This window comes from Marmota marmota, unplaced genomic scaffold, assembly GCF_001458135.2.
Source record: "Marmota marmota marmota unplaced genomic scaffold, marMar, whole genome shotgun sequence".
In the NCBI taxonomy this organism is placed as follows: Eukaryota; Metazoa; Chordata; class Mammalia; order Rodentia; family Sciuridae; genus Marmota; species Marmota marmota.
Genome location: NW_026000205.1, coordinates 10,802,376 through 10,823,493, shown reverse-complemented (window position 1 = coordinate 10,823,493; position 21,118 = coordinate 10,802,376). Strand labels below are relative to the sequence as shown.

The window sequence follows — 21,118 nt, the reverse complement described above, 5'->3', positions numbered from 1 at the left end:
CAAGGTTGTGTGGGGGGTGGGGACAGAAAGATAGAGAATCGACCAGCAATGCCTTAAGGGAAATGTAGTCCAAGGCCGGAAAAGCGGCGTTGCTGGTAATACAAGGTAATCACACAGCCTGGGCCTGGTTCGCGCATACTCAGGGCGGAGTCGCGAAGACTTCTGGGAGTGCTCACTCTCTCTCGGAGTGCGCAGGCGCGGCCCACCGAGTGGACATTTTGGTCTTTGTCCGCGGGTCAGGACGGTCTGTTGGTCCACGTGGCGCGTAAGTAGGAGGTGGGATCTGGGCGTTTTGGGTCGGTCGGGCTGGGGAGGTTGAAGGGTAGGATTCCCAATCGTTAGGGCCGCGGCGCGGGATTGGGGAGTGGGTTTAAGAGCTTCTGGCCTACGTGTGAGCGAAGGTGGGGCCCTCTGAGGAGGGTTCGAGCGTGTGTGACCCTGAGTTTGACCGCAAAGTTTGTCCCGTTGTTTGGAATCGTTGAGTGAATGTGGAACTGGTGCGGAATTGTGTGTGATTGCGCCTGAGGAGTACATGTGGAGACCAGCATTGAGGTGTAACGTCTAAGCCGAACTTCCCGTGTCGAAAGTGCTGATGACGATAACGTTGCCATCTTCCTGGAACACCTACTTTACTTGAAGGTGTGGGGGGGTGTTAGTGAATAATTTTAAAACGATTTTTATATAAAACACTTATTTTCGATTGGAAAGTACCCTGACTTACTAAATATTTTTTAAACAATATTTCAAAATAATTTTTTATCGTTGTTACGGGGTTCTGGCTTCAGACTTTCAGATCCCCTCATCTTTAGGGTATTTTAATGGAGCTGCTAGGCAAATTCCTAGACTATCGTTTCACTTTGGGTAGAAGTGGGCAAAAAGCTCAGCAACAGGAAGTCAGAGGTTGTAGATAAAGTACAGTTATCCTCTTTGAAGAAAACTCAGTAGTTTAGATGCTCGTACGATGTATAAATTTTGTGCCATAATGAAGAAAAATAACTTCTGGCTGGTAATTATTATTATTACTTTTTGCGGTGCTGGTGATGGAACCCAGGGTCTGTTCACTCTAGGCCAGCGCTAGCGCTCTTAGGAGACTAGATCTCATCCCTTAAGATGTTTTTAATAGACTTCATCCGCAGTCACCTTTCGTGTAACTGTATATGATACGAGTTAATGATTTGGTACCAAATTAAGATTTCCAAACGAATAGACTAGAGATATAATTGAAGAAAATGACTGTTTTACAATAGCAACAAATTAAAACACTAAAAAATATAAGAAATGTTCAAATTATTAGAAAATAACTTTAAAATGCTACTAAGGGGTGTTACCTAAGATGTGAACAAAATAGAAATACCACCTTACCTAAAGTAGTGTGGAGGCCTAGGGACTTAGCCCCGTGGTAGAGTGTATGCCCAGCGTGTGCAAAGCCCTCTGCATTCAGTCCCCAGCACCACACAGTAAGTTTATTAATGTCCTGTAATATCAACGAAAGTATTGACAGGCTTGTTCAACTGCGTTAAGCTGATTTTATACTTCATTTGGAAAAACAGACAAGCAACAAGGCTGGTTTTGTGGCTCAGTGGCAGAGCACTTGCCTGAATCCCTGGGTTCAATTCCCAGTACCAAAAAAAACAAAAACAAAAACAAACCTAATAATCTATTTGTGTTGTGTGTAGGGGTACTGTAATAAATAATGCGAAGGCAACAGTACCTCTTTGCTTCTTTTATAAAACTGTGTAATGTAGAATACATTCTAAGGGCTTTTTAAAGAAGGACATCAGAGGGCTGGGGTTGTGGCTCAGTGGTAGAGCACTTACCTAGCATGCATAAGGCACTGAGTTTGAGCCCTAGCACCACATAAGAAAAACTAGAAAGGGCTGGGGTTGTGCAGATATCAGTGGTAGAATACTTGCCTCACAAGCGTGAGGCCCTGGGTTTGATCCTCAGCACCACATAAAAATAAATAAGCAAAATAAAGGTATTTTGTCCATCTGCAACTAAAAAAAATTTATAAAAATAGAGATATTGTGTTCATCTACAACTAAAAAAATTAAAAAAGGACATCAGATTTCCTGTGTTAACTCCTCCCTCTGCCACTTTGTACCTCAGTGACTTTGGCAGGTACTTAGACCTTATGACTCAGTTTCTTTTTTTTAATATTTACTTATTTTTTTATTTTTATTGATTTCTTACATACATGACAATAGTGGAAGACTCAGTTTCTTACCTGGTAATATAGAAACAGAAGAATCTGATTCACAGTGGTTTTGCAAGTCAAAAAGTTGATATATATAAAATTCTAAGAATAGATTTAATTTAATAATAGTATTTACTAATTTTTTTTGTGTGTGTGCGTGCGCATATGTGGTTATGGGGGTTAAACTATGGTTTTGCCCATACAAGGCATGCACTCTGCCACTGAGTTACATTTCTAGTACTAGTGCTATTATTATTTGTTGTCTGCAGGAAAATATAGGAACTTTCTCAAAAATAGTATAACCATTTGCACTGTTTATGGTAGAAATTTCTGAAATATAAATGCGATTTTCTAACTTCTGTATCTTAGAATTTTTACCTTTTTTGTTGTTGTTTTGGGGCATTTCCTCTTAGTTGGAATGAAAAAATGAGAATTGTGTTCAAGTGCTCATCTTTAGAAGTTCATCTACCTCCTTCATGAAACTTCTTTGATCACTAAGTGTTACCTTCATGTTTGTAATCCTGAATTTCTGGTATTTTTAGAAAATTCTAAAGGTAGTTCATTTTTGGCCATAATACACAGGAGCTGATCTTTTCTTTTCCCTCCCTCCCTTTCTTTGTTTCTTTCTCTTTCTTTCTTCTTCCTTTCCTTCTTCCTTTTTCTTTTCCCTTTTTCTTTCCCTTTCCCTTTTCTTTCCTCCCGCCCCCTCCCTCCTTCCCTCCCTCCCTCCTTCCTTCCTTCCTTCCTTCCTCTCTTTCTCTCTCTTTCCTTTCTTCCCTCCCTCCCGTGATTGAACTCAGGGGCACTCAACCACTGAGCCACATCCCCAGCCTTATTTTGTATTTAAACACAGGGTCTTACTGAGTTGCTAAGTGCCTCCTGCCATTGCTGAGTCTAATGTTGAACTCTCAGTCCTCCTCCTCATTCTCCTGAACCGCTGGATGACAGGCATGCGCTACACCAGGCTAGGAGTTGATGTTGAATACTTCATATAGCATTGTATCAGGAGAGGTGTACTATTGTGGCTGGTCCACCATTGTTGACTATACTTTTCCCTTTATGATCAGATGTTTGTCTGTGGTTTTACTTTGGTAAATCATTTAACTGATGGTTTTAGCAACAGTAAGTGATCCTTGGCTGAGTCAGTAATTTTTGTAGAGCTTGTAAAGTGATTTTACAGTATTTTTTTCTAGGTCTTTATATTTATTTGATTGTTACCTCAAATTTTTCCTGGGTTTTTCTTTTTTAAGCAGTATTATTTGCAGAGCTGGATATTGAACCTAGGACCTCACACATTCTAGTTAGTGCTGTACCAGTGGCTATACCCAGCCCTAAACATGATTTTAACCCATTATATCCTATCATTCTATATATAGGATACTTATAAAAAAAACTTCAATTGGGTAACAGTTATACCACCTATGGTCACTTTGAAATAAATGTTATGTTTTTAGAGTTCTTTTGAGAAAAGAAGTAGATGAGTGATTAGAGCATTTCATATATGTATAGAAAATATGTTTAAAAAAATTTAAGGTATTTAATGATGTGTATGGCATTTTTTGACTTTACAGTCCAGGATATATCTTTTACTGCCCTTTTTTTTTTTTTGGTTGGGGTTCTGGAGTGCTTTACTACTGAGATTTTTAGGCCTTTTTATCTTTATTTTTTTTACTTTGAGTTAGTGTCTCACTAAATTGCTGAGTCTGTCCTTGAACTTGTGATCTTTCTGCCTCAGACCCAGACACTAGGATTATAGTGTATCTTTAAAAATAAACTCTAGGTTATGATTTTCAAACTATTCTAGTGCACCTGATCAGTTTTTTAAAAAATATTTACAGAATTGAAATCTAGGACTTAATGGGTTCAAATTGTATAGATTTAGTGTGTTCTAATAGCACCAGTGGTTTGTATGGGGGGCGGGATGTTTTATGCTTGTGTCATCACAGTTGAAATCAGTGGCTGCTGCTTTAGTCTTATTTTGAATTGACATCATTTATCCTTGAAAACTTTAAGTAATTGAAATCTAGGTTTACTTTGTTTATATTCTATCCTGGAGTGGAATTGACACTTTCTCCAAGGAGTTCTAGAGAATGGCGTAAGAACCTTAAGATCCAGGGCAATGTTGTTTCAAGGTTGTTATTTGTTTGTTTTTGGTGCTGGGGATGGAAGCCAGGGCCTTCTTGGCAGTTGCTCTATCACTAAGTTGCATCCCCAGCCGCTCAAGGCCATTTTAAATCATGAGTCCATATTAATATTTCTAATTAAGCTTAAATGGCATAGTATTTTTTTCTGTTATCTTAGATCCTATTGTATTTTGAAATTTAAAATTTGAAGCAGGTTATAAGTACTTACTACTGAAGAATGAAGAGAATGATTTCAAAATAACAGTATTGACAGTAGTAAACCATAAACATACTGAATCATTATGGCTTTTTTTTTTTTTGGTTCTTTCAGTGTATCTCTTAGAGATGTATAGTTCAAAACTTCTTTGTTCTAAAGCCATTTGAAATCAATTCTTTCTCTGAGGAGTTATGTAACTAAATTAATATACAGTTAACTTCATTTGTTTCCATTTGTTTTCAAGTTGAGACTGCTTTTTAAAAGAATTTGATTACTTAAAAAAAGTAATACATTTCTATGATTCAGCAAAAATACATCAGAAATATTCTGCTCTTCTAATTACATTCTTCTTTGTCCCATGTAAGTACAGTTTATTGACTTTTTTGTTGTTTGTTTCTTGTTTACCCTTCAAGTGGATTTTTTTGTTGTTGTTTGGTCACATTTATTCCTCTCTCCGATTCCCCACTCTCTTTACATATAGGGTAGCATACCATTGTCACCTCTTTATACCTCACTTTTTCCACTTAAAAGTTCTGGGGCTAGGTTGTGGCTTGGTGGTAGAGTACTTGCCTGCACATGTGAGGCACTGGGTTCAATTCTCAGCACCACATAAATAAATAAATAAATGTATGTATTGTGTCCATCTACAACTAAAAATAAAAAATAATTATGGGGCTGGGGATGTGGCTCAAGCGGTAGCGCGCTCGCCTGGCATGCGTGCGGCCCAGGTTCGATCCTTAGCACCACATACAATCAAAGATGTTGTGTCCGCCGAAAACTAAAAAAAAAATAAATATTAAAAAATAATTAAAAAAAATTATACCCTGAAGATGTCCATCCCCCTTCCCACCCCCCCAGTACTGGAGATTGAAGACGGGTACTCTACCACTGAGTTAAATTCCTACCCCCTTTTTATTTTATTTTTTAATTTTGGGACAGGTGTCTCCCTAAGTTGCCCGGGATGGTCTCAAACTTGCAGTTCTCTTCCCTCAGCCTTCTCAGTAGCTGAAATTACTGGTGTGGACCACCATCTGGGGCAAGATGTTCTTATTATCTCCTTCCCCTTCTTAACTATGGTGTGAGTAAGGTATCATAGTGTGGTTGTAACAGTTGATTCAGTTAATCCCCTGTTGAACATTTGGCTTTCTGATCTTTTGCTCTTACTAACAATGCAGTAATGAGTAATATGTGTCATTTTGTATTTAGGCAGGACTCTCTCTAAAGTAGATTTCTTCAAGAGGAATTGCCCAATGGTAAGTATTTATATCCCCACCAACAGTGTGCATTAGCGTCTTTCCCCCTGGAACCTCAGCGTCGGACTTTAGTGTTGAATATTTGATATTTTGCCAAAGACATAAATGAGATTTAATTTATATTGCTTTATTACAAGTGAGGTATTGAGTATCTTTTCATAATTGTCTGTTCATACCCTTTCCCCCAATTTTTTTTTAAATATTTTTCTTTAGGTGTAAGTTGACACAATACCTTTATTTTATTTATTTACTTATATGTGGTGCTGAGGATGGAACCCAGGGCCTTGCACATGCTAGGCGAGTGCTCTACCACTGAGCCACAACCCCAGCCCCTCCCCAACTTTTTTATGGAATGTCTTCTAGAAACTGTGTACACACAAAGTTAGCCCTATGTGAAATAAGTTTGAAGGTTTTTCCACCTAAGTTTTTCATTTTGTGTTTTGATAAGTTTTTTTGTATATTTTTTCATTTGTTCACAGAGATTTTCATTTTTAAACTATGCAAAATCAGGAAGTTTTTGTAGATTTATCTGCCTTTTCATTACTAATCATAGTCATCTTTTCCCATTCTAAGTTTCACCTGTTTTCAGATTTTCTTTTTTCTTTTTTTTCTTTTTCTTTCTTTTTTTAGTTGTAGTTGGACACAATATCTGTATTTTATTTTTATATGGTGTGAACCCAGGGCCTCACACGTGCTAGGCAAGCGCTCTACCACTGAGCCACAATCCAAGCCCTGTTTTCAGATTCTTTATAGTGCTGTAGTTTATATGGATTTTATATATAACCCATTTAGAGTTTAAAAAACAAAAAGGGCTGGGGATGTGGTACAGTGGTTAAGCACCCTGGGTTCAATCCCTGGTACCAAGAAAGTAAAAGGAAAAAATGTTTTTTGAACAAATGGATAAACATTTGTAGGACATTTCTGATACAGTATGAAGAAGTAAATATTAAAACTCCAGGAAAACTATTGACTTTTTATTCCTGAATACTATTAGAACAACTGCTTACACATTGTACTCATGTGGCTTAGTTTCATTAGACAAAGATAATGAGTATTGAATTCATGCAGGAATAAGGGCCATAGTGAAAATCTATTCAGGAACCTGGGTTGGAATGTGGTGCTAGAGAACAATAGCAGTCAGTCATGCGAGCAAATGAACAGTTTTCCTATGTGACTAAAATTCTGAAAGCTAATTCTTCCTTTCTGTATGTGTGGAGACTTCAAATGACTTAGTATGACTTTGAGATTTAGGATTCAAAATGTTTATTTCCTATGCACATACTTGTGTTCTCTAGTCACCAAGGCAAAAAGTCATTACTTTGTTCTGTTTCACAGGGCTGCTTCCTTGTGTATCTCTGCAAACTACATTTTCTTCATCCTTCAGAAGGCTATAGACCCTGAATCCCCAGGGCTTCTCCTGAGTTCTAGGATGGTGCTTTGGCCTCATCATTAACATTCTAATCCTGTGATTTCCCTTGAAAGCAGGTGATAAAGAGACCAAACTGTATGATCCTCCACTGAAGCAAGAAGATCCACTGGATGGTGGGGAAAAAGTAGAAAAGAAGTCTTGTCAGGTGAGGGAATGACAGGCTGAAGTGCTTTTGAAGACATTTTCTTATTCTGTAGGTTCCTGAGGGATGTTTTTAGTCATAGTGTGGTTTTTTTTTTTTTTTCCTTTTTTGTTGGGGGGTGGGTATTGGGTTTTGAATTCAGGGGCACTTAACCACTGAGCCATATCCCTAGCTGGTTTTTTTTTTTTTTTGTATTTTATTTAGAGACAGGGTCTCAGCTGAGTTGCTTAGTGCCTTCCTGTTGCTGAGGCTGGCTTTGAACTCATGATCCTCCTGCCTCAGGGCCACATACCCTCTCTCTCGTCTTTGTTCTGTCGTCAACACTTAATACTTCATTTTTACTGCCTCTGTTTTGGTTGTTTTCCTTCAGTGTCATATCCAGTTTCATAACTCTGTATGTGTGTCCTTTATAGGTCATATGTCTTTGTATATCATCTAGTGTTCATGTTCCTTTTTATTCCTTGTCTCATTCTTTCAGTGGTTAAGTGCTTCAGAATTATATTTTATATCTGTAGTCTTACTTCATGTTGTCTTTTAAACATCTCCCTTGTCATAGATCAGTACACTTCTCCACTTTTCTCTCTTCACTTCTGTATACCTCTTACATATGTTGCCAACTTAGAAATTATTGGTGCCTGTCTACTACTGTGTGTGTGTGTGTGTGCGCGTGTGCGTGTGTGTGTGTGCGCGTGTGCGTGTGTGTGTGCGCGCGCATGTGGGTACCTGAGTATTTGCTTTGTGAAAATCCCCCTCCCATCTTTATTGATGAATACTTTCAGGGCCAGTAAAACTTTGATTAAATCATTTGGGCTTTTTTCTGTTGTCTTTTGACATAGGTGTAAACATTTTCGAACGTCAAGGTACATAGCAAAAAATAAAAACAACACAAAATTCCCTCTGACTCTTAGTCCTCCTGCAGTGTTTCTTTTCAAAGAGGCACACATATTCCTCTTTGAGGGAGTCCATGAAAAACCAGCATATGTGTTATATATCTCTGCCACAAACATACACATAAGCTCTCATTTTTCCTTTTCATGTAAGTGGTGTTACATATTTTATGTGTGCAGTATTTTTTTCCTTAGAATTCTTCATCAATACATAATGTATTTAACCTGTCTCCTATTAATGGCTGTGTAGGCTATTTTCAGACTTATGCTATTGAAGATACCAGAATGCATGCTTATTTATATTGATTTGCAGAGATATGCAGACAAAACTGCATCTCTTTTACTACTTAAGAGTAAGTAAAAAATGTAAGTAAAATTTAGTAAAAGTAAAAATTTAGTTAAAGTTAGGTTTGATTGAAATATGCACATTGTTCTCAAAAGAGAAGTAACCAATGTACATTTCTACCAACATGATAAATTTATGTATTTAACAAGTATTGATTAATAGGTATTAGTTACTGATAGGTATGAGGTACTAAGAAAATGTCAATGATCAAAGTAGTCTTTTTATTATTTTGGAATCACCCCTCTTGGAATGCTGTTACTTCTATTTGATTGGTGCTTTGGTACCTGTGATGTTGCTTATCACAGTTGTCTCATTTTTTGCTTTTGTCTTTTTTTTTTTTTTTTAAATTTTTTTTTTAATATTTATTTTTTAGTTATCGGCAGACACAACATCTCTATTTTGTATGTGGTGCTGAGGATCGAACCCAGGCCGCACGCATGCCAGGCGAGCGCGCTACCGCTTGAGCCACATCCCCAGCAGCTTTTGTCTTTTTTTAATATTTATTTTTTAGTTGTAGTTGGACAGAATACCTTTATTTTTATGTGGTGCTGAGGATCGAACCCAGGGCTTCGCACATGTAGGTGAGCGCTCTACCGCTGAGCCACAACCCCAGCCCCTACTTTTGTCTTTCTTTATCATAAATCATCCTCTTATGGAGGTGGCTTCCAGAATCCTGGCTTGTTCCTTTCTTCCAACCCTTTATAAATTATTTTTGGATACTTATAGCTTTTTGCCTTGCCTGCCATCATCTTATCTGTTAATTGGACAGACAAGTATCAGATTTTATTCTCATGGTATCAGTGAAATCATGGTAATAATCCTTAATTTTTATTTACCATGATTTCAGACACCCATAGTGTTCTGAAAATGTTAATGAAAAATTCCAGAAATAAGCAGTTCATAAGAAAATTGCCATTCTGAGTAATTGGGTGAAGTCTCACGTTGTCCTGGAATATGAACCTCAGTTTATTCAGTGTATCCATGCTGTATACACAGTTCAGCCTGTGACAGTAGAGAATGAGAGGGAGAGTTTATATTTACATAACTTTGAATATAGTATATTGTTATAATTTTTCTATTTTTGTTGTTACTCTCACTGTGAATAATTTTGTAAATTAAAGGAAAAACACCACATATTATAGATTTTGGTACTATTCGTGGCTTCAGGCATGCACTGGAAGTCTGGAAATGTATTCTCTGAGGATAAGGGAAGATTAATACTCTACCAAAATTAGAAATTTTATTCCATTATTTTCAGATCCAGAGATCATCTCAGACCAGTTTCATATTATGTCTGGATTATTTCTTATGATCATTGAGGCCTTTAAAAAGGTATACTTCACTGTACTCAAGAGAACATAGACCATATGATTATGAATATGAACATTTCTTTCTCTGTAAAATTCTTTGAATCTTGACCTTTGATTATGAAATTTTCTACTTATGCAGGTACTGCTTATCATTTAAACTTTTTTGTGGCACACACTGTAATCCCAGCAGCTCAGAAGGCTGAGACAGGAGGATTGTGAGTTCAAAGCCAGCCTCAGCAATGGTGAGGCGCTAAGCAACTCAATGAGACCCTGTCTCTAAATAAAATACAAAATAGGGCTGGGGATGTCAGTGGTGGAATGCCCCTGAATTAAATCCCCAGTTACACCCTCCCCCCAAATAAAAATTTAAACTTTAAAAAAAAATGTTTTTGGTTACAAATGGACATAGTACCTTTATTTTATTCGTTTATTTTTATTTGGTGTTGAGGATCAAACCCTGTGCTTCACATGTGCTGGCCAGCACTGTACCATCCCTAAACTTGAATTAAGTTGTCATTAAAATGTTCCTACTAATTTCATTTTTTTTTTGATCAGCCCATTGATTGTCCATCCTATTTGGTGTTTTCTAGAGAAATTTAAAAGTCTTCAGTAAATTTTATTTATATTTGGATATCTACAGTCTTTATTATAAACTGTTGAAGAGAATGCTTGTGTTTTATTTTTCCTGTTGGCAGTTTTGAGTACACATGAGGTGCTCTTAATCTATGAATTATTTTGTGAAGGAGTGCTTCTTAATTATTATCATTTTTTAAATGGACAGTTTTTAAGAGTATTGCAGTAATCTTATATACCCACCATGCATTGAATAATTAATGTTTTGTTGTTTTTATGTGTGTCTATATCTGTTTTGTGTACCAAAATGTCCTGACACTTCATTCCTAAAAAATTAACTATATCTTTTCTAAAAATAATGAAATCCCCCATATAACCAAAATACCATTGCCACACCTTAAAAGACGAATCATAATGCTCTGATATTATAGATTATCTAGTTCAAGTTTCTCAGTTGTCTCCAAAATATCTTTTATAGGTTTTTGGGTTTTTTTGTTTTTTTAAATTTCAGGATTAGTTAAGAGATTTGGTTGTTGCCTTTTTAAATGGTTACCCCTCACCATCATTTTCCCCTGATATTTCCCTTAATATTTTTAAAATGTATACTGTCAGATGTGCCAAAAGAAAAAAAGGAAAGCCATTGATACTATCCAGCCTTTAAAGTTATAGTTAGGATGTTAAAGGACTTTGCAATATATAAATTTGTATTTAAAAAAAATTTCATCTGCTGGGGATGTATGTATGTTAGTGGTGGAGTACTTGCCTGATATGGTCAAGGTCCTGGCTTGATTCTTTTTTTTTTTTTTTTTTTTTTTTTTTTTTAATTTATTTGTTGCCGCAGTTCGGCTGGGCAAAATAACCGGGAGGTGACAAACAACTTGAAGGTTGAAGCGGGAACTGCTTTATTACGGAACAACAGCAGTATATATACCTAACTGATTACACACAGCTTGTCTCAATTAGCATCATCTAGATACAGTAGTCAGCCAATAAGGAATCCTCACCATCTTAATGGCATTGCCTCACAAACCACTCCTCCTGGCAAACTGCCAGGCGCCATCTTGACTTGTTTTGCAGTCCGCAACAATTTGTTAGGTATAGTTGGACACAATGCCTTTATTTTATTTATTTATTTTTATGTGGTGCTGAAGATCGAACCCAGGGCCTCGCACATGCTAGGTGAGCACTCTACTACTGAGCTACAACCCCAGCCCCCTGGCTTGATTCTTAGCGCTGGGGTGGGGGTAAGGTGGAGTGGGGGGTGGGCAGGGCAGTATGTATGTATCTTATATAAAATACTTTTAGAAAAGTGAATATAATTGTTATTAGTAGTTGAGAGAAAGGATTTTAAAAGATAAAATTAGGTCATTTAAGAGTATGTTCTTGGAACTCCTTCCAGGAGGATTAAAAGATAGGAGAGATTAGGCTAAGAAGGATATGAAGAACAAGATATGGAAAATTGTGACTTACCATTTATATATTTACCACTCTTGATCTTCTTTAGGGCCTATGAAAGCTGAGAATTTATTTCTTCTGGCTATCCATATCTTGAGGCTGGGGATATAGCTCAGTTGGTAGAGAGCTTGCCTCACATACATAAGGCCCTGGGTCAATCCCCAGCACTAAAATAAATAAATAAATAAATAATCAATCAATCTCTTTCAGGTCTTGAGGGAGTTTTTGCTTTCTCAGACATAACCTTACATAAGATTGAAACTCGACTCCTTCCTTAACTGTTTTCCATAGGATTTAGTAACTTGTTAGCAAATCATTTCTTTCCCACTGGAATGTAAACTTGAGGGCAGAAGTTTTTTCAGTTTTAATCAGTATAGTTTCTCTAGAGCCTATACTTGTGCCATGCACATAGTAAGGATACAAAAAGCTATCTAATTCTACAGTGTTTTCATCACCACAAAAATGCTGTACCCATTAGCAATCACTTATATTTTTTAAAAATTGAGTACCTCTAAACTATTTGGTTTATATGGTGATATTTATCTTAAAAACATACAATTGAGGGGCTCAGTGGTAGAGCACTTGCTTAGGACATGTGAGGCAGTAAGTTCAATCCTCAGCACCACATAAATATAAATAAATAAAGGTATTATGTCCACCTACAACTAAAAAATATAAAAAATACAATTGAGATACTTTTAAAAATATTAATTTGCTTTAAAAAAAATGGGCTGGAGTTGTGGCTCAGTGGTAGAGTGCTTGCCTAGTACTTATGAGGCACGGGGTTCAATCCCCAGCATCACATTAAAAACAATGAACAAATAAAATAAAGGTATTGTGTGCACCTACAACTAAAAAAATATTTAAAAAAAATAAAATGATTTCAGGTAACTAAACATTTCTTAATTAAAACAGTAATTTTCCGGGCTGGGGTTGTAGCTCAGTGGTAAGAGCGCTTGCTTTGCCCGTGTGAGTCGCTGAGTTGGGTCCTCAGCACAACATTAACAAACAAATAAATAAATAGTAATTTTCCAAAACAAAAAAAATGTAGTAAGAAAAGGGAATTGTTTTACATATTTGTAAATATCTTTGTCTGGTTTAATACAAGATGGCTGGATTCTCATATTAACTGTTGTGAAAGAAATATGCCCACAAAATCAGGCTTTACATAGCCCTCATTTTTCTATATAGTTAGAAAGGGGAAAAGTATTTTAATAGCCTTTTCAAGTAGTGATGAATATTCTTTGGTACTATAACCATGTTGACAAGGGTTTTTTTTTTTTTTTTTCCCTTAGATTGTCTGCCAATGTAGGATTTGAAACTGTATAAAAAATTTATTTTGTACTATTGTATAAAATCCAGTTTTGAATAAATTTATAGGCATAAGATGCTCTGGTGTGCTTTTGCACAGTATGGTGACTATAATATATTTTATATTTCAGAAAGCTTTAAGAAAGGATTTTGAGTTTTCATCCTAAAGAAATCAAAGTTTGGACTGGGGACATAGCTCAGTTGATAAGAGTGTTTGCCTGGCCTGCACAAGGCCATGGAATCCCCAGCACCATTTAAAAAAAGAAAGAAGAAAAGTTTGAGGAGATTTTTTTTGTTCTTTGAATAGTTCTTCTAAACAGTTTTTTCTTTTCTTTTTTTTTTTTTTGAGACGACTTTTACTAAGATATTCTTTCCTTGGTTACCCTCTGAATTTGTCCTTAAAGCTTTTACTACTTGCTACTTGTTACTTGTGATGATATTTGACAAACAAGGTACCTATACCTACCTAACCATGGCTGAAAGTGTTAGAGGGAGGTCATGCAATTCTTTTGGAGTAAGGAGACCCTATTCTTGGTAAATGGTAACACAGTCTCTACGTAGTCTACCTCATCCTTGATTCTCCCTTTCTTAATTTCTTTCTTTCTTTCTTTTTTTTTTTTTTTTTTGGTACTGGGTATTAAACCCAGGGGTACTAACCACTGAGCAACATCTTCAGTCCTTTTTTATGTTTTATTTAGAGACAGGGTCTCACTGAGTTGTTAAGTGCCTCACTGTTGCTGAGGCTGGCTTTGAACTCACAATCCTTCTGCCTCAGCCTCCCAAGCTGCTGGAATTACAGGCATGAGCCACTGCACATGGCTATTTAATTATTTTTATGTGGTGCTGAGGATCAAACCAAGTGCCTCAAACTTGTTAGCCAAGCACTCGACAACTGAGCTACAACCGCAGCCCCACAAGGGAACTTTTTCTTAATGCTTATTTCTCACAAAACCTTGTTATTGTTTCATTAGTGAAATATCTTCTTATAACTCTCTGATTGGTATTTGTGTTTCGTTGTCGTGTCTTGCTTGTATTTCCTCCAAGCTGTTTTTTTTCTTTTCTTTTTTTATGTTTTCTTATGTTTTGGCAGGGTTATTCAAATGTGTGTGAAATACTTATGGCAATCATATTTAACAGTGATTCACTAAAAGGGGATCATAAGTGCTTTTGTTTCTGGGTTAGTTTAATGTTTATCATGGACCTTTTGGTTTCTTCAGAGAAAGATCCTCTAATATCTTGCTCATAGGTATGTATGCATACCTTAGTGCCAACATTGTTTTGGCTTCTGCTGCTGAATGTCAAATCTATATGTAATATGGTGCTGAAAGTCTTGCCGTATTACATATAGGTTTAACCCTAGTGGTTTCAACATAGTGGCTCTCCCCGTCATCTCATTATAGCTTGATGGTAGGATGCTTGCCTAGCATGCGCAAGGCCATGGAATTCAACCCCCGTACCAGGGGTAAAAAAGAGTATTGATTTGCTGGGTGCCCTTGAGGATGCAGCTTATTTGATTAAATTTCTACAAAGAATTAGTCAACTTGATATGAAGAAGTTAGTCCTTGTCTGTTTTGACTGGATGACTACAAGTCCAAATGTCATACTATACCCCCCCCCCGCCCCCGTGGTAGTACAGGAGTTTAAATTCAAGGATGTACTACCATTAAGCTATATCTTCAGTCCTTTTATTTATTATTTTCAGACAGGGTTTCACTAAGTTGTTGAGGGTCTTCCTAAGTTGCCAAGGCTGGTCTTGAAATTGTGCCTCAATTTTCTCTCTCCTAAGCCTCCCAAATTGCTGGCAGTCATACTTTCTTTATTTGGCTACTATCCTTTATTCCTTTTTCTGAAATATTTGTGTCCCTTCATTTCCTGATTTGCTGGGTTTCTGTTCTCACGACTAAAAGGCTCAGGGGTCACTCCAGTTAAACTGGGCTAATTGGGCTGCATGAAATAACCACACAGGAGACACAAATACCTTTTTCTTTGGGGTTGCTGTGATGGCTCCTCTGACCTTAAGGGTCCGCAGAAAGAGAGCGAGAGTACACACTGACCCCTTTTAGTGAGAAGAAGCTATTCAAATGAGGCAAGGGGTCAGTTTTCAGGGGGCTGAGTCTATCTTCATTATGTCCACTGTCAGTAGGTTGACTGATACCCGGGTAGGCTAGGGGCACAGTAAGAAGGGGACACACACGAGGCACTTCCATGGAAGATTCTATCCTAAACAGGACAAGGGGTTATATTACAAAGGAACAGGTGAGCATAGCTTCACCCATGGGACTGTAGCAAGACACACCCATGCACAAGACACCGACATTCGAACCCAAGAAGAGTGGGGAAAGCTCTGCCACATTTCTGTGACTGAGCACCTCAGCACCCAGCTGGGGCGTATGTCTCAGTCACATGTAAGGTTGGTCTCCCACACTGAGTCTTTTTGATATTTTGTAATAAAAATCAGATTTTGATTAACATTGTCATCCTCTTATGCAGGATCTTTATATTATATGAGCTTCCTCAAATAACATATTTTATTGTATATTTTTTTTGTGGTGCTGGGGATTGAATGCAGGGCCTTGTGTACATCAGGCAAGCTCTCTGCCAACCGAGTTATATCCCCAGCCCCCCACAGATAACATTTTGTTGTGCATTGAAAAATCTTTCATTGTTGAAAAATTATGGCTGTTGTGTCCTATGTCTCCTACATATGCTTTTTCTTACGAGTTTGTACCATTGTTCCTTGTTATTTTTCTTTTTAATACAATTGTTTTTAGTTGTAGTTGGACATAATACCTTTATTCTGTATATTTATTTTTATGTGGTGCTAAGGATCGAACCCAGTACCTCAAATGTGCGAGGCAAGTGCTCTGCCGATTAGCCACAACCCCATCGCCATGTTCCTTGTTATTTTAATCTGGTTTTGGTAGGGACCAGTCGTGTGATCTTTTCCCTTTCTTAAACATCTCATTTAAGTCTTATGGTATGTGGACTGAGATAGTCAAGTAACCACAGCTTTCTCATTTTTATATGCTCATCTTTTTATCTGTTTGGCAGTTCCTCATTGTTAGGCTTTTTGCTGAATTTGGGAATGGCAGTGTTTTTTCAAGAGTGGTCTAAGCTTTGTGAACCCACAAGTTTAGCTTTTACTCACATGCCCCCTCTAATGGTTCTCTTCTGAAAATTTAATTAGAGACGTTGTTCATATGGATTTCTTCCTTCTGGGAGATGGCCTACCAGCAAAAAGCACAATTTGATATTTTATTGCTGGTAATGGGAACATTCACAAATAATAGTTGTCGGAGACCAGCTCCAACAGGGGGTCTCAGGAGACGAACGGATGGTGAGGAGTCTGCGAAAGAGGGGTGGAGAAACAACACAGACACCAAAGTACAGGTGTTGATCCCAATCTTTACTTGTGAAGCTGATCATATATACTTTTCATTTTGGCAGGCTCACAGTACTTTGTGGTTACAAAACAGGAATCATTATTCAAAGAAACAAAATATTACGTAGCTACAATTAGAATAGAAGAATGCATAAGCAAGCATTTGTACTTTCAGTTCGTGTTTTGCTTTGAGCTGTTTCTGCTTAGTTAACTTTTAATAATAGTTAGAAATGTCCCAATCTATTGGCCTATACCTTGACTATTCTTTCTTGACTTACTGACTGGAACTGGTGCCATGGTTACGGCAAGTGGTTGACTTGTTATTAATTTTAATCAAACAAGAGTAAGAGCACAAACCATTGTGCACAGGAACAAGAACAAGTTGCCCAGTACTAAGCACTAATCTGTCTTCTTAACATTAATTTTTCTTCTCTAGATTTTAATTTAATTTCTCAAAAACTTCCTTGACAGGAATACAGGGAGTTTTTCACTAGACATTAACAATTTACACTCCACAGCTGAATCATTGCATTTAGAGCAAACAGATCCATTCTTTAGAAGTAGTTGCATTAATTGGGAAAGTCATGTTTTTTCCTTCATACTTAATGGTCATATGAGAAATCGCAACTATACTTATTAAAGGAACACAAAAATAAATCAGCCCATTCCCAGAAACATACTGCGCTCCTCCAGAGGATGGATGCCTTGCGCCATCCACCTCAGTAGGGCCTTGCCATTGCCTGAGTCAGGGGAGGGGCACAGCAAATAGTGATGGTAATGTAAAGGTAATATTTATGAATGCTCACCATGCACCACCTATGATTCTGAGCATTTTATATATTAACTCCTCTAAATTATCATTCTTTACTCCATTTTAGAAAAAGCCTGAGAAGATGATGAACAGATAGAGAAGCAACAAGACTTGGGAGGCAAGTTGTGTTCATCAAACTACAGACTGAGGAAAAAAGGATGTGGATATAAGAAAATTGGAAAAATCCTGTTTGCTCAACCTCATTTCTTTAAGGAAACATTTTTGAAGTTTTAGGTTGAAACTGTTTAGACTTAACCATGAGAGAAGGTATGTAGTTGAGTCTCCAATTTTACTAGCTGGATGTTCTCTACCACTGCTTATTTCTTATGGTAATATCCCCCTATAAGTGTAAAGCAGTGTGAAATGCCTTCAGTATAAAAAGTGTGATATAGCATCTGATAGCAGAGCATTCATACTGGAGGAAAACCTCATGAGTTTACTGAATGTGGGAAAACTTTTACCCACATATCACATTTCATTGAACATAGAAGTCATGCTGAATGGAAACTTTGTGCTTCTAAAGAGTATTGAAAAGCCTTTAGCTAGATGATAAAATTTTCTCACAAATCTTATCCATTCCTCTGCATTTGAGAGGTCATACAGAGAAGCCTTCTAAATGTAAGAAATGTGGAAATATCTTCAGTCAAAAGTAAATCCTCGTGTATCAAGAAATTCATACTGGAGAGAAACCTTGTGAATGTGGGAAAGCTTCCATTCAGATGTCACACCTCAGTCAGCAGAGAATTTATAGTGGGGAAAGCCCCTTTGCCTGTAAGGTATGTGGGAAAGTCTTCAGCCACAAATCCAATCTTACTGAGCATGAGCTTTTTCATAATAGAGAGAAGCCTTTTGAATGTAATGAATGTGGGAAGGCCTTTAGCCAAAAGCAGTATGTCATTAAACATCAGAATACTCATACTGGAGAGAAGCTTTTTGAGTGTAATGATTGTGGAAAATCCTTCAGCCAGAAAGAAAACCTCCTTACCCATCAGAAAATCCACACTGGAGAGAAACCTTTTGAGTGCAAAGATTGTGGGAAAGCTTTCATTCAGAAGTCCAACCTTATCAGACACCAGAGAACTCACACAGGAGAGAAGCCCTTTATATGTAAGGAGTGTGGGAAAACCTTTAGTGGGAAATCAAATCTTACTGAGCATGAGAAAATTCATATTGGAGAGAAACCCTTTAAATGTAATGAGTGTGGAACAGCTTTTGGCCAGAAGAAGTACCTCATAAAGCATCAAAACATTCACACTGGAGAGAAACCCTATGAATGTAATGAATGTGGAAAAGCCTTCTCTCAAAGAACATCACTTATTGTGCATGTGAGAATTCATTCAGGTGATAAACCTTATGAATGCAATGTATGTGGAAAAGCCTTCTCTCAGAGTTCATCTCTCACTGTACATGTAAGAAGCCATACAGGTGAGAAACCTTACGGATGTAATGAATGTGGAAAAGCTTTCTCTCAATTCTCAACCCTAGCTCTGCATTTGAGAATACATACAGGTAAGAAACCTTACCAATGCAGTGAATGTGGGAAAGCTTTCAGCCAGAAATCACACCATATTAGACATCAGAAAATTCATACTCATTAAAAACCCTATGAGTACCTTCAAGATAGGAACACATCAAAAATTTATATATCATAAAGTCATTCTGAGGCAGTGTATCACAAATGAAGGGAACAACTTTGAGGACACTGAAAATTCATACTGAAGAGGAAGATGTTTGTATGATAAGCAGACTGCCAATAAAAAAAATACTCCACAGTCAATGGTAAAGGTAATGCTGAAACAATAGACATTTCCATTAAAATTGGAACAGAAAACAGGCCTGTTACTCCATCAATATAGATGTGAAGTTTTTCACTTGTGTAATAAGTTGTATTAGGAAGAGACAAAAACAGATGGTATGATCATCTATAAGTAATAAAACTCTGGTATTGCTTCAGCAGAGGGAAAGAGATTCCAGAAAGAGAACTATGCATTTAGTAGAACTTGCAATATTAAAGAAATTCATCAGATGAGTAAATACGGGACTATTTAAAAAAATTATTTGGAGGTAATTTGTTCTCTGAAGGGGAAAGAAAATAGACCATGAACACACAAGCAAAATTCATGGGAATTGAAGACTGAAAGATACAAAAGCCATGCACTAAAGTGGCTGTGACCTTTGGAGTAGGGAAACTTTCCTTCTTAACAAATTTAAAAATATTTAGCAGTTTTACTTGTGAGTGTATATGCTCAGGAGATACCAGGAAATTTACTGTGGCTTGATTTGTAGCCAAATATTGGAAACAACTTAAATGTTCATCAGGAACAAAAAGAAGTTCTTATGATGTGACACTATACATCTGCAAAATGCAACTATGAGATCCACATGTTATTAACAGAAGGATCTAAAAAAAATTGCATTGAGGGGGAAAAAGAAGTTGCAGGATGATACATACAGTGACTTTGTAAATTTGAATTAAAATTTCATGAAATTTAGTACTTTATATTGGTAATGAATACATAGTGTATGTTAACATTTTTGAAATGGAGAAATACAGGCCAAACTTTTGATAGTGGTAGCCTGTGAAGAGCAAGAGGGGAAGGGAATAAGTATGGGAGGTAGGGTGGGGAGGGGGCTTCAGCTTTTTATATAAAACATCCATTTCTCTTGAAGACTGCAAGTAAATATATGAAGATACTGGCTAATTCTGGATTGTGGTATATGGATATCTTGTCTTATTTTTTGTACTTTTCTGTATTTTTAAAATTTCTCAAAGTTAATAAGAATGGGAGTGAGGATGGAACTCTGTACCTGTAGAAGTTATGTTATAATGGACTAATTCCCAATCAAATACTAAACTTTTTATAGAAAATATTTCTAAAATTTTATCAACAATGAGTGGATGGACTTGCTCTCTATGTAATATGAAATTATCTATTTTATTAAAATTAAAATGACAGCATACTACAAATCTGTTTATTTAATGTGTTATATTGTATAATGTCTCATTTTTCTAACATTTTGCAGCATACCACTTGAGATTAGGAAGATTTAAGAATTTATTAAATAAGGATACATGGATAGGTTTTATATAATTTTTCTTTTTCAGATAGATTAATTTTGGAGTGTCAGTTTTCCTGTCCTTTAAATTACTTTGGGAATCATGCATTAAAAGTTTTTTTTTTTAAATATTTATTTTTTAGTTCTCGGCGGACACAACATCTTTGTTTGTATGTGGTGCTGAGGATCGAACCCGGGCCGCACGCATGCCAGGCGAGCGCGCTACCGCTTGAGCCACATCCCCAGCCCCCATTAAAAGTTTTTGATCATTTTCATTTTTTAAAAGAAAACCATTCCATGTGTGAAAGCTAGGAAGGAAAAAGAAAAAAAAAAAAAGATGAGGGAGATGTCATGAAAATCAAAGGGAGAGCAGGAGGGTACAGGAAAGGGACCAGGGGAAGAAAAAAGAGAGAAAGGGAAAATACTGAGAATGATTAGCCAGACTATATTGTTACTTCATGTTTATGTGTAAATATGTAACAACTAATCCCACAATTGCAAATAATTATAATGCAACAATAAAAATATGAAGAAAAAAGAAAACCATTCAACGTCTGAACTTATACATCTTCCGGTTTTAGATACCAACATTTTAGTCTTGCAGACTGTTTTCATTCTTCCCACT

The 21,118-nt window shown here is 36.8% G+C and overlaps 1 protein-coding gene across 10 annotated transcripts; it reads left to right on the top strand.

Moving 5' to 3' along the window:
- The first annotated feature begins 17 nt into the window (after positions 1-17).
- On the top strand, positions 18-20,397 carry Znf146 (zinc finger protein 146). 10 transcript variants are annotated; one of them, XM_048791188.1, is made up of 5 exons: positions 118-265; positions 5,744-5,790; positions 7,276-7,364; positions 11,319-11,398; positions 17,504-20,397. In XM_048791188.1, the coding sequence occupies exon 5, from the start codon at positions 18,156-18,158 to the stop codon at positions 19,032-19,034; it is 879 nt and encodes a 292-aa protein (XP_048647145.1). In that variant the 5' UTR covers positions 118-265; positions 5,744-5,790; positions 7,276-7,364; positions 11,319-11,398; positions 17,504-18,155; the 3' UTR covers positions 19,035-20,397. The 10 variants fall into 10 exon arrangements, with proteins under 10 accessions (XP_015352696.1, XP_048647145.1, XP_048647144.1 ...); XM_048791187.1 differs by having other exon boundaries at positions 7,273-7,364; XM_048791190.1 differs by lacking the exon at positions 5,744-5,790.
- Positions 20,398-21,118: the final 721 nt, after the last annotated feature.

Coding starts and splice junctions, on each gene's coding strand:
- Znf146 (XM_015497210.2), top strand. CDS start 18,156: ATGTCACACCTCAGTCAGCAGAGAATTTATAGTGGGGAAAGCCCCTTT.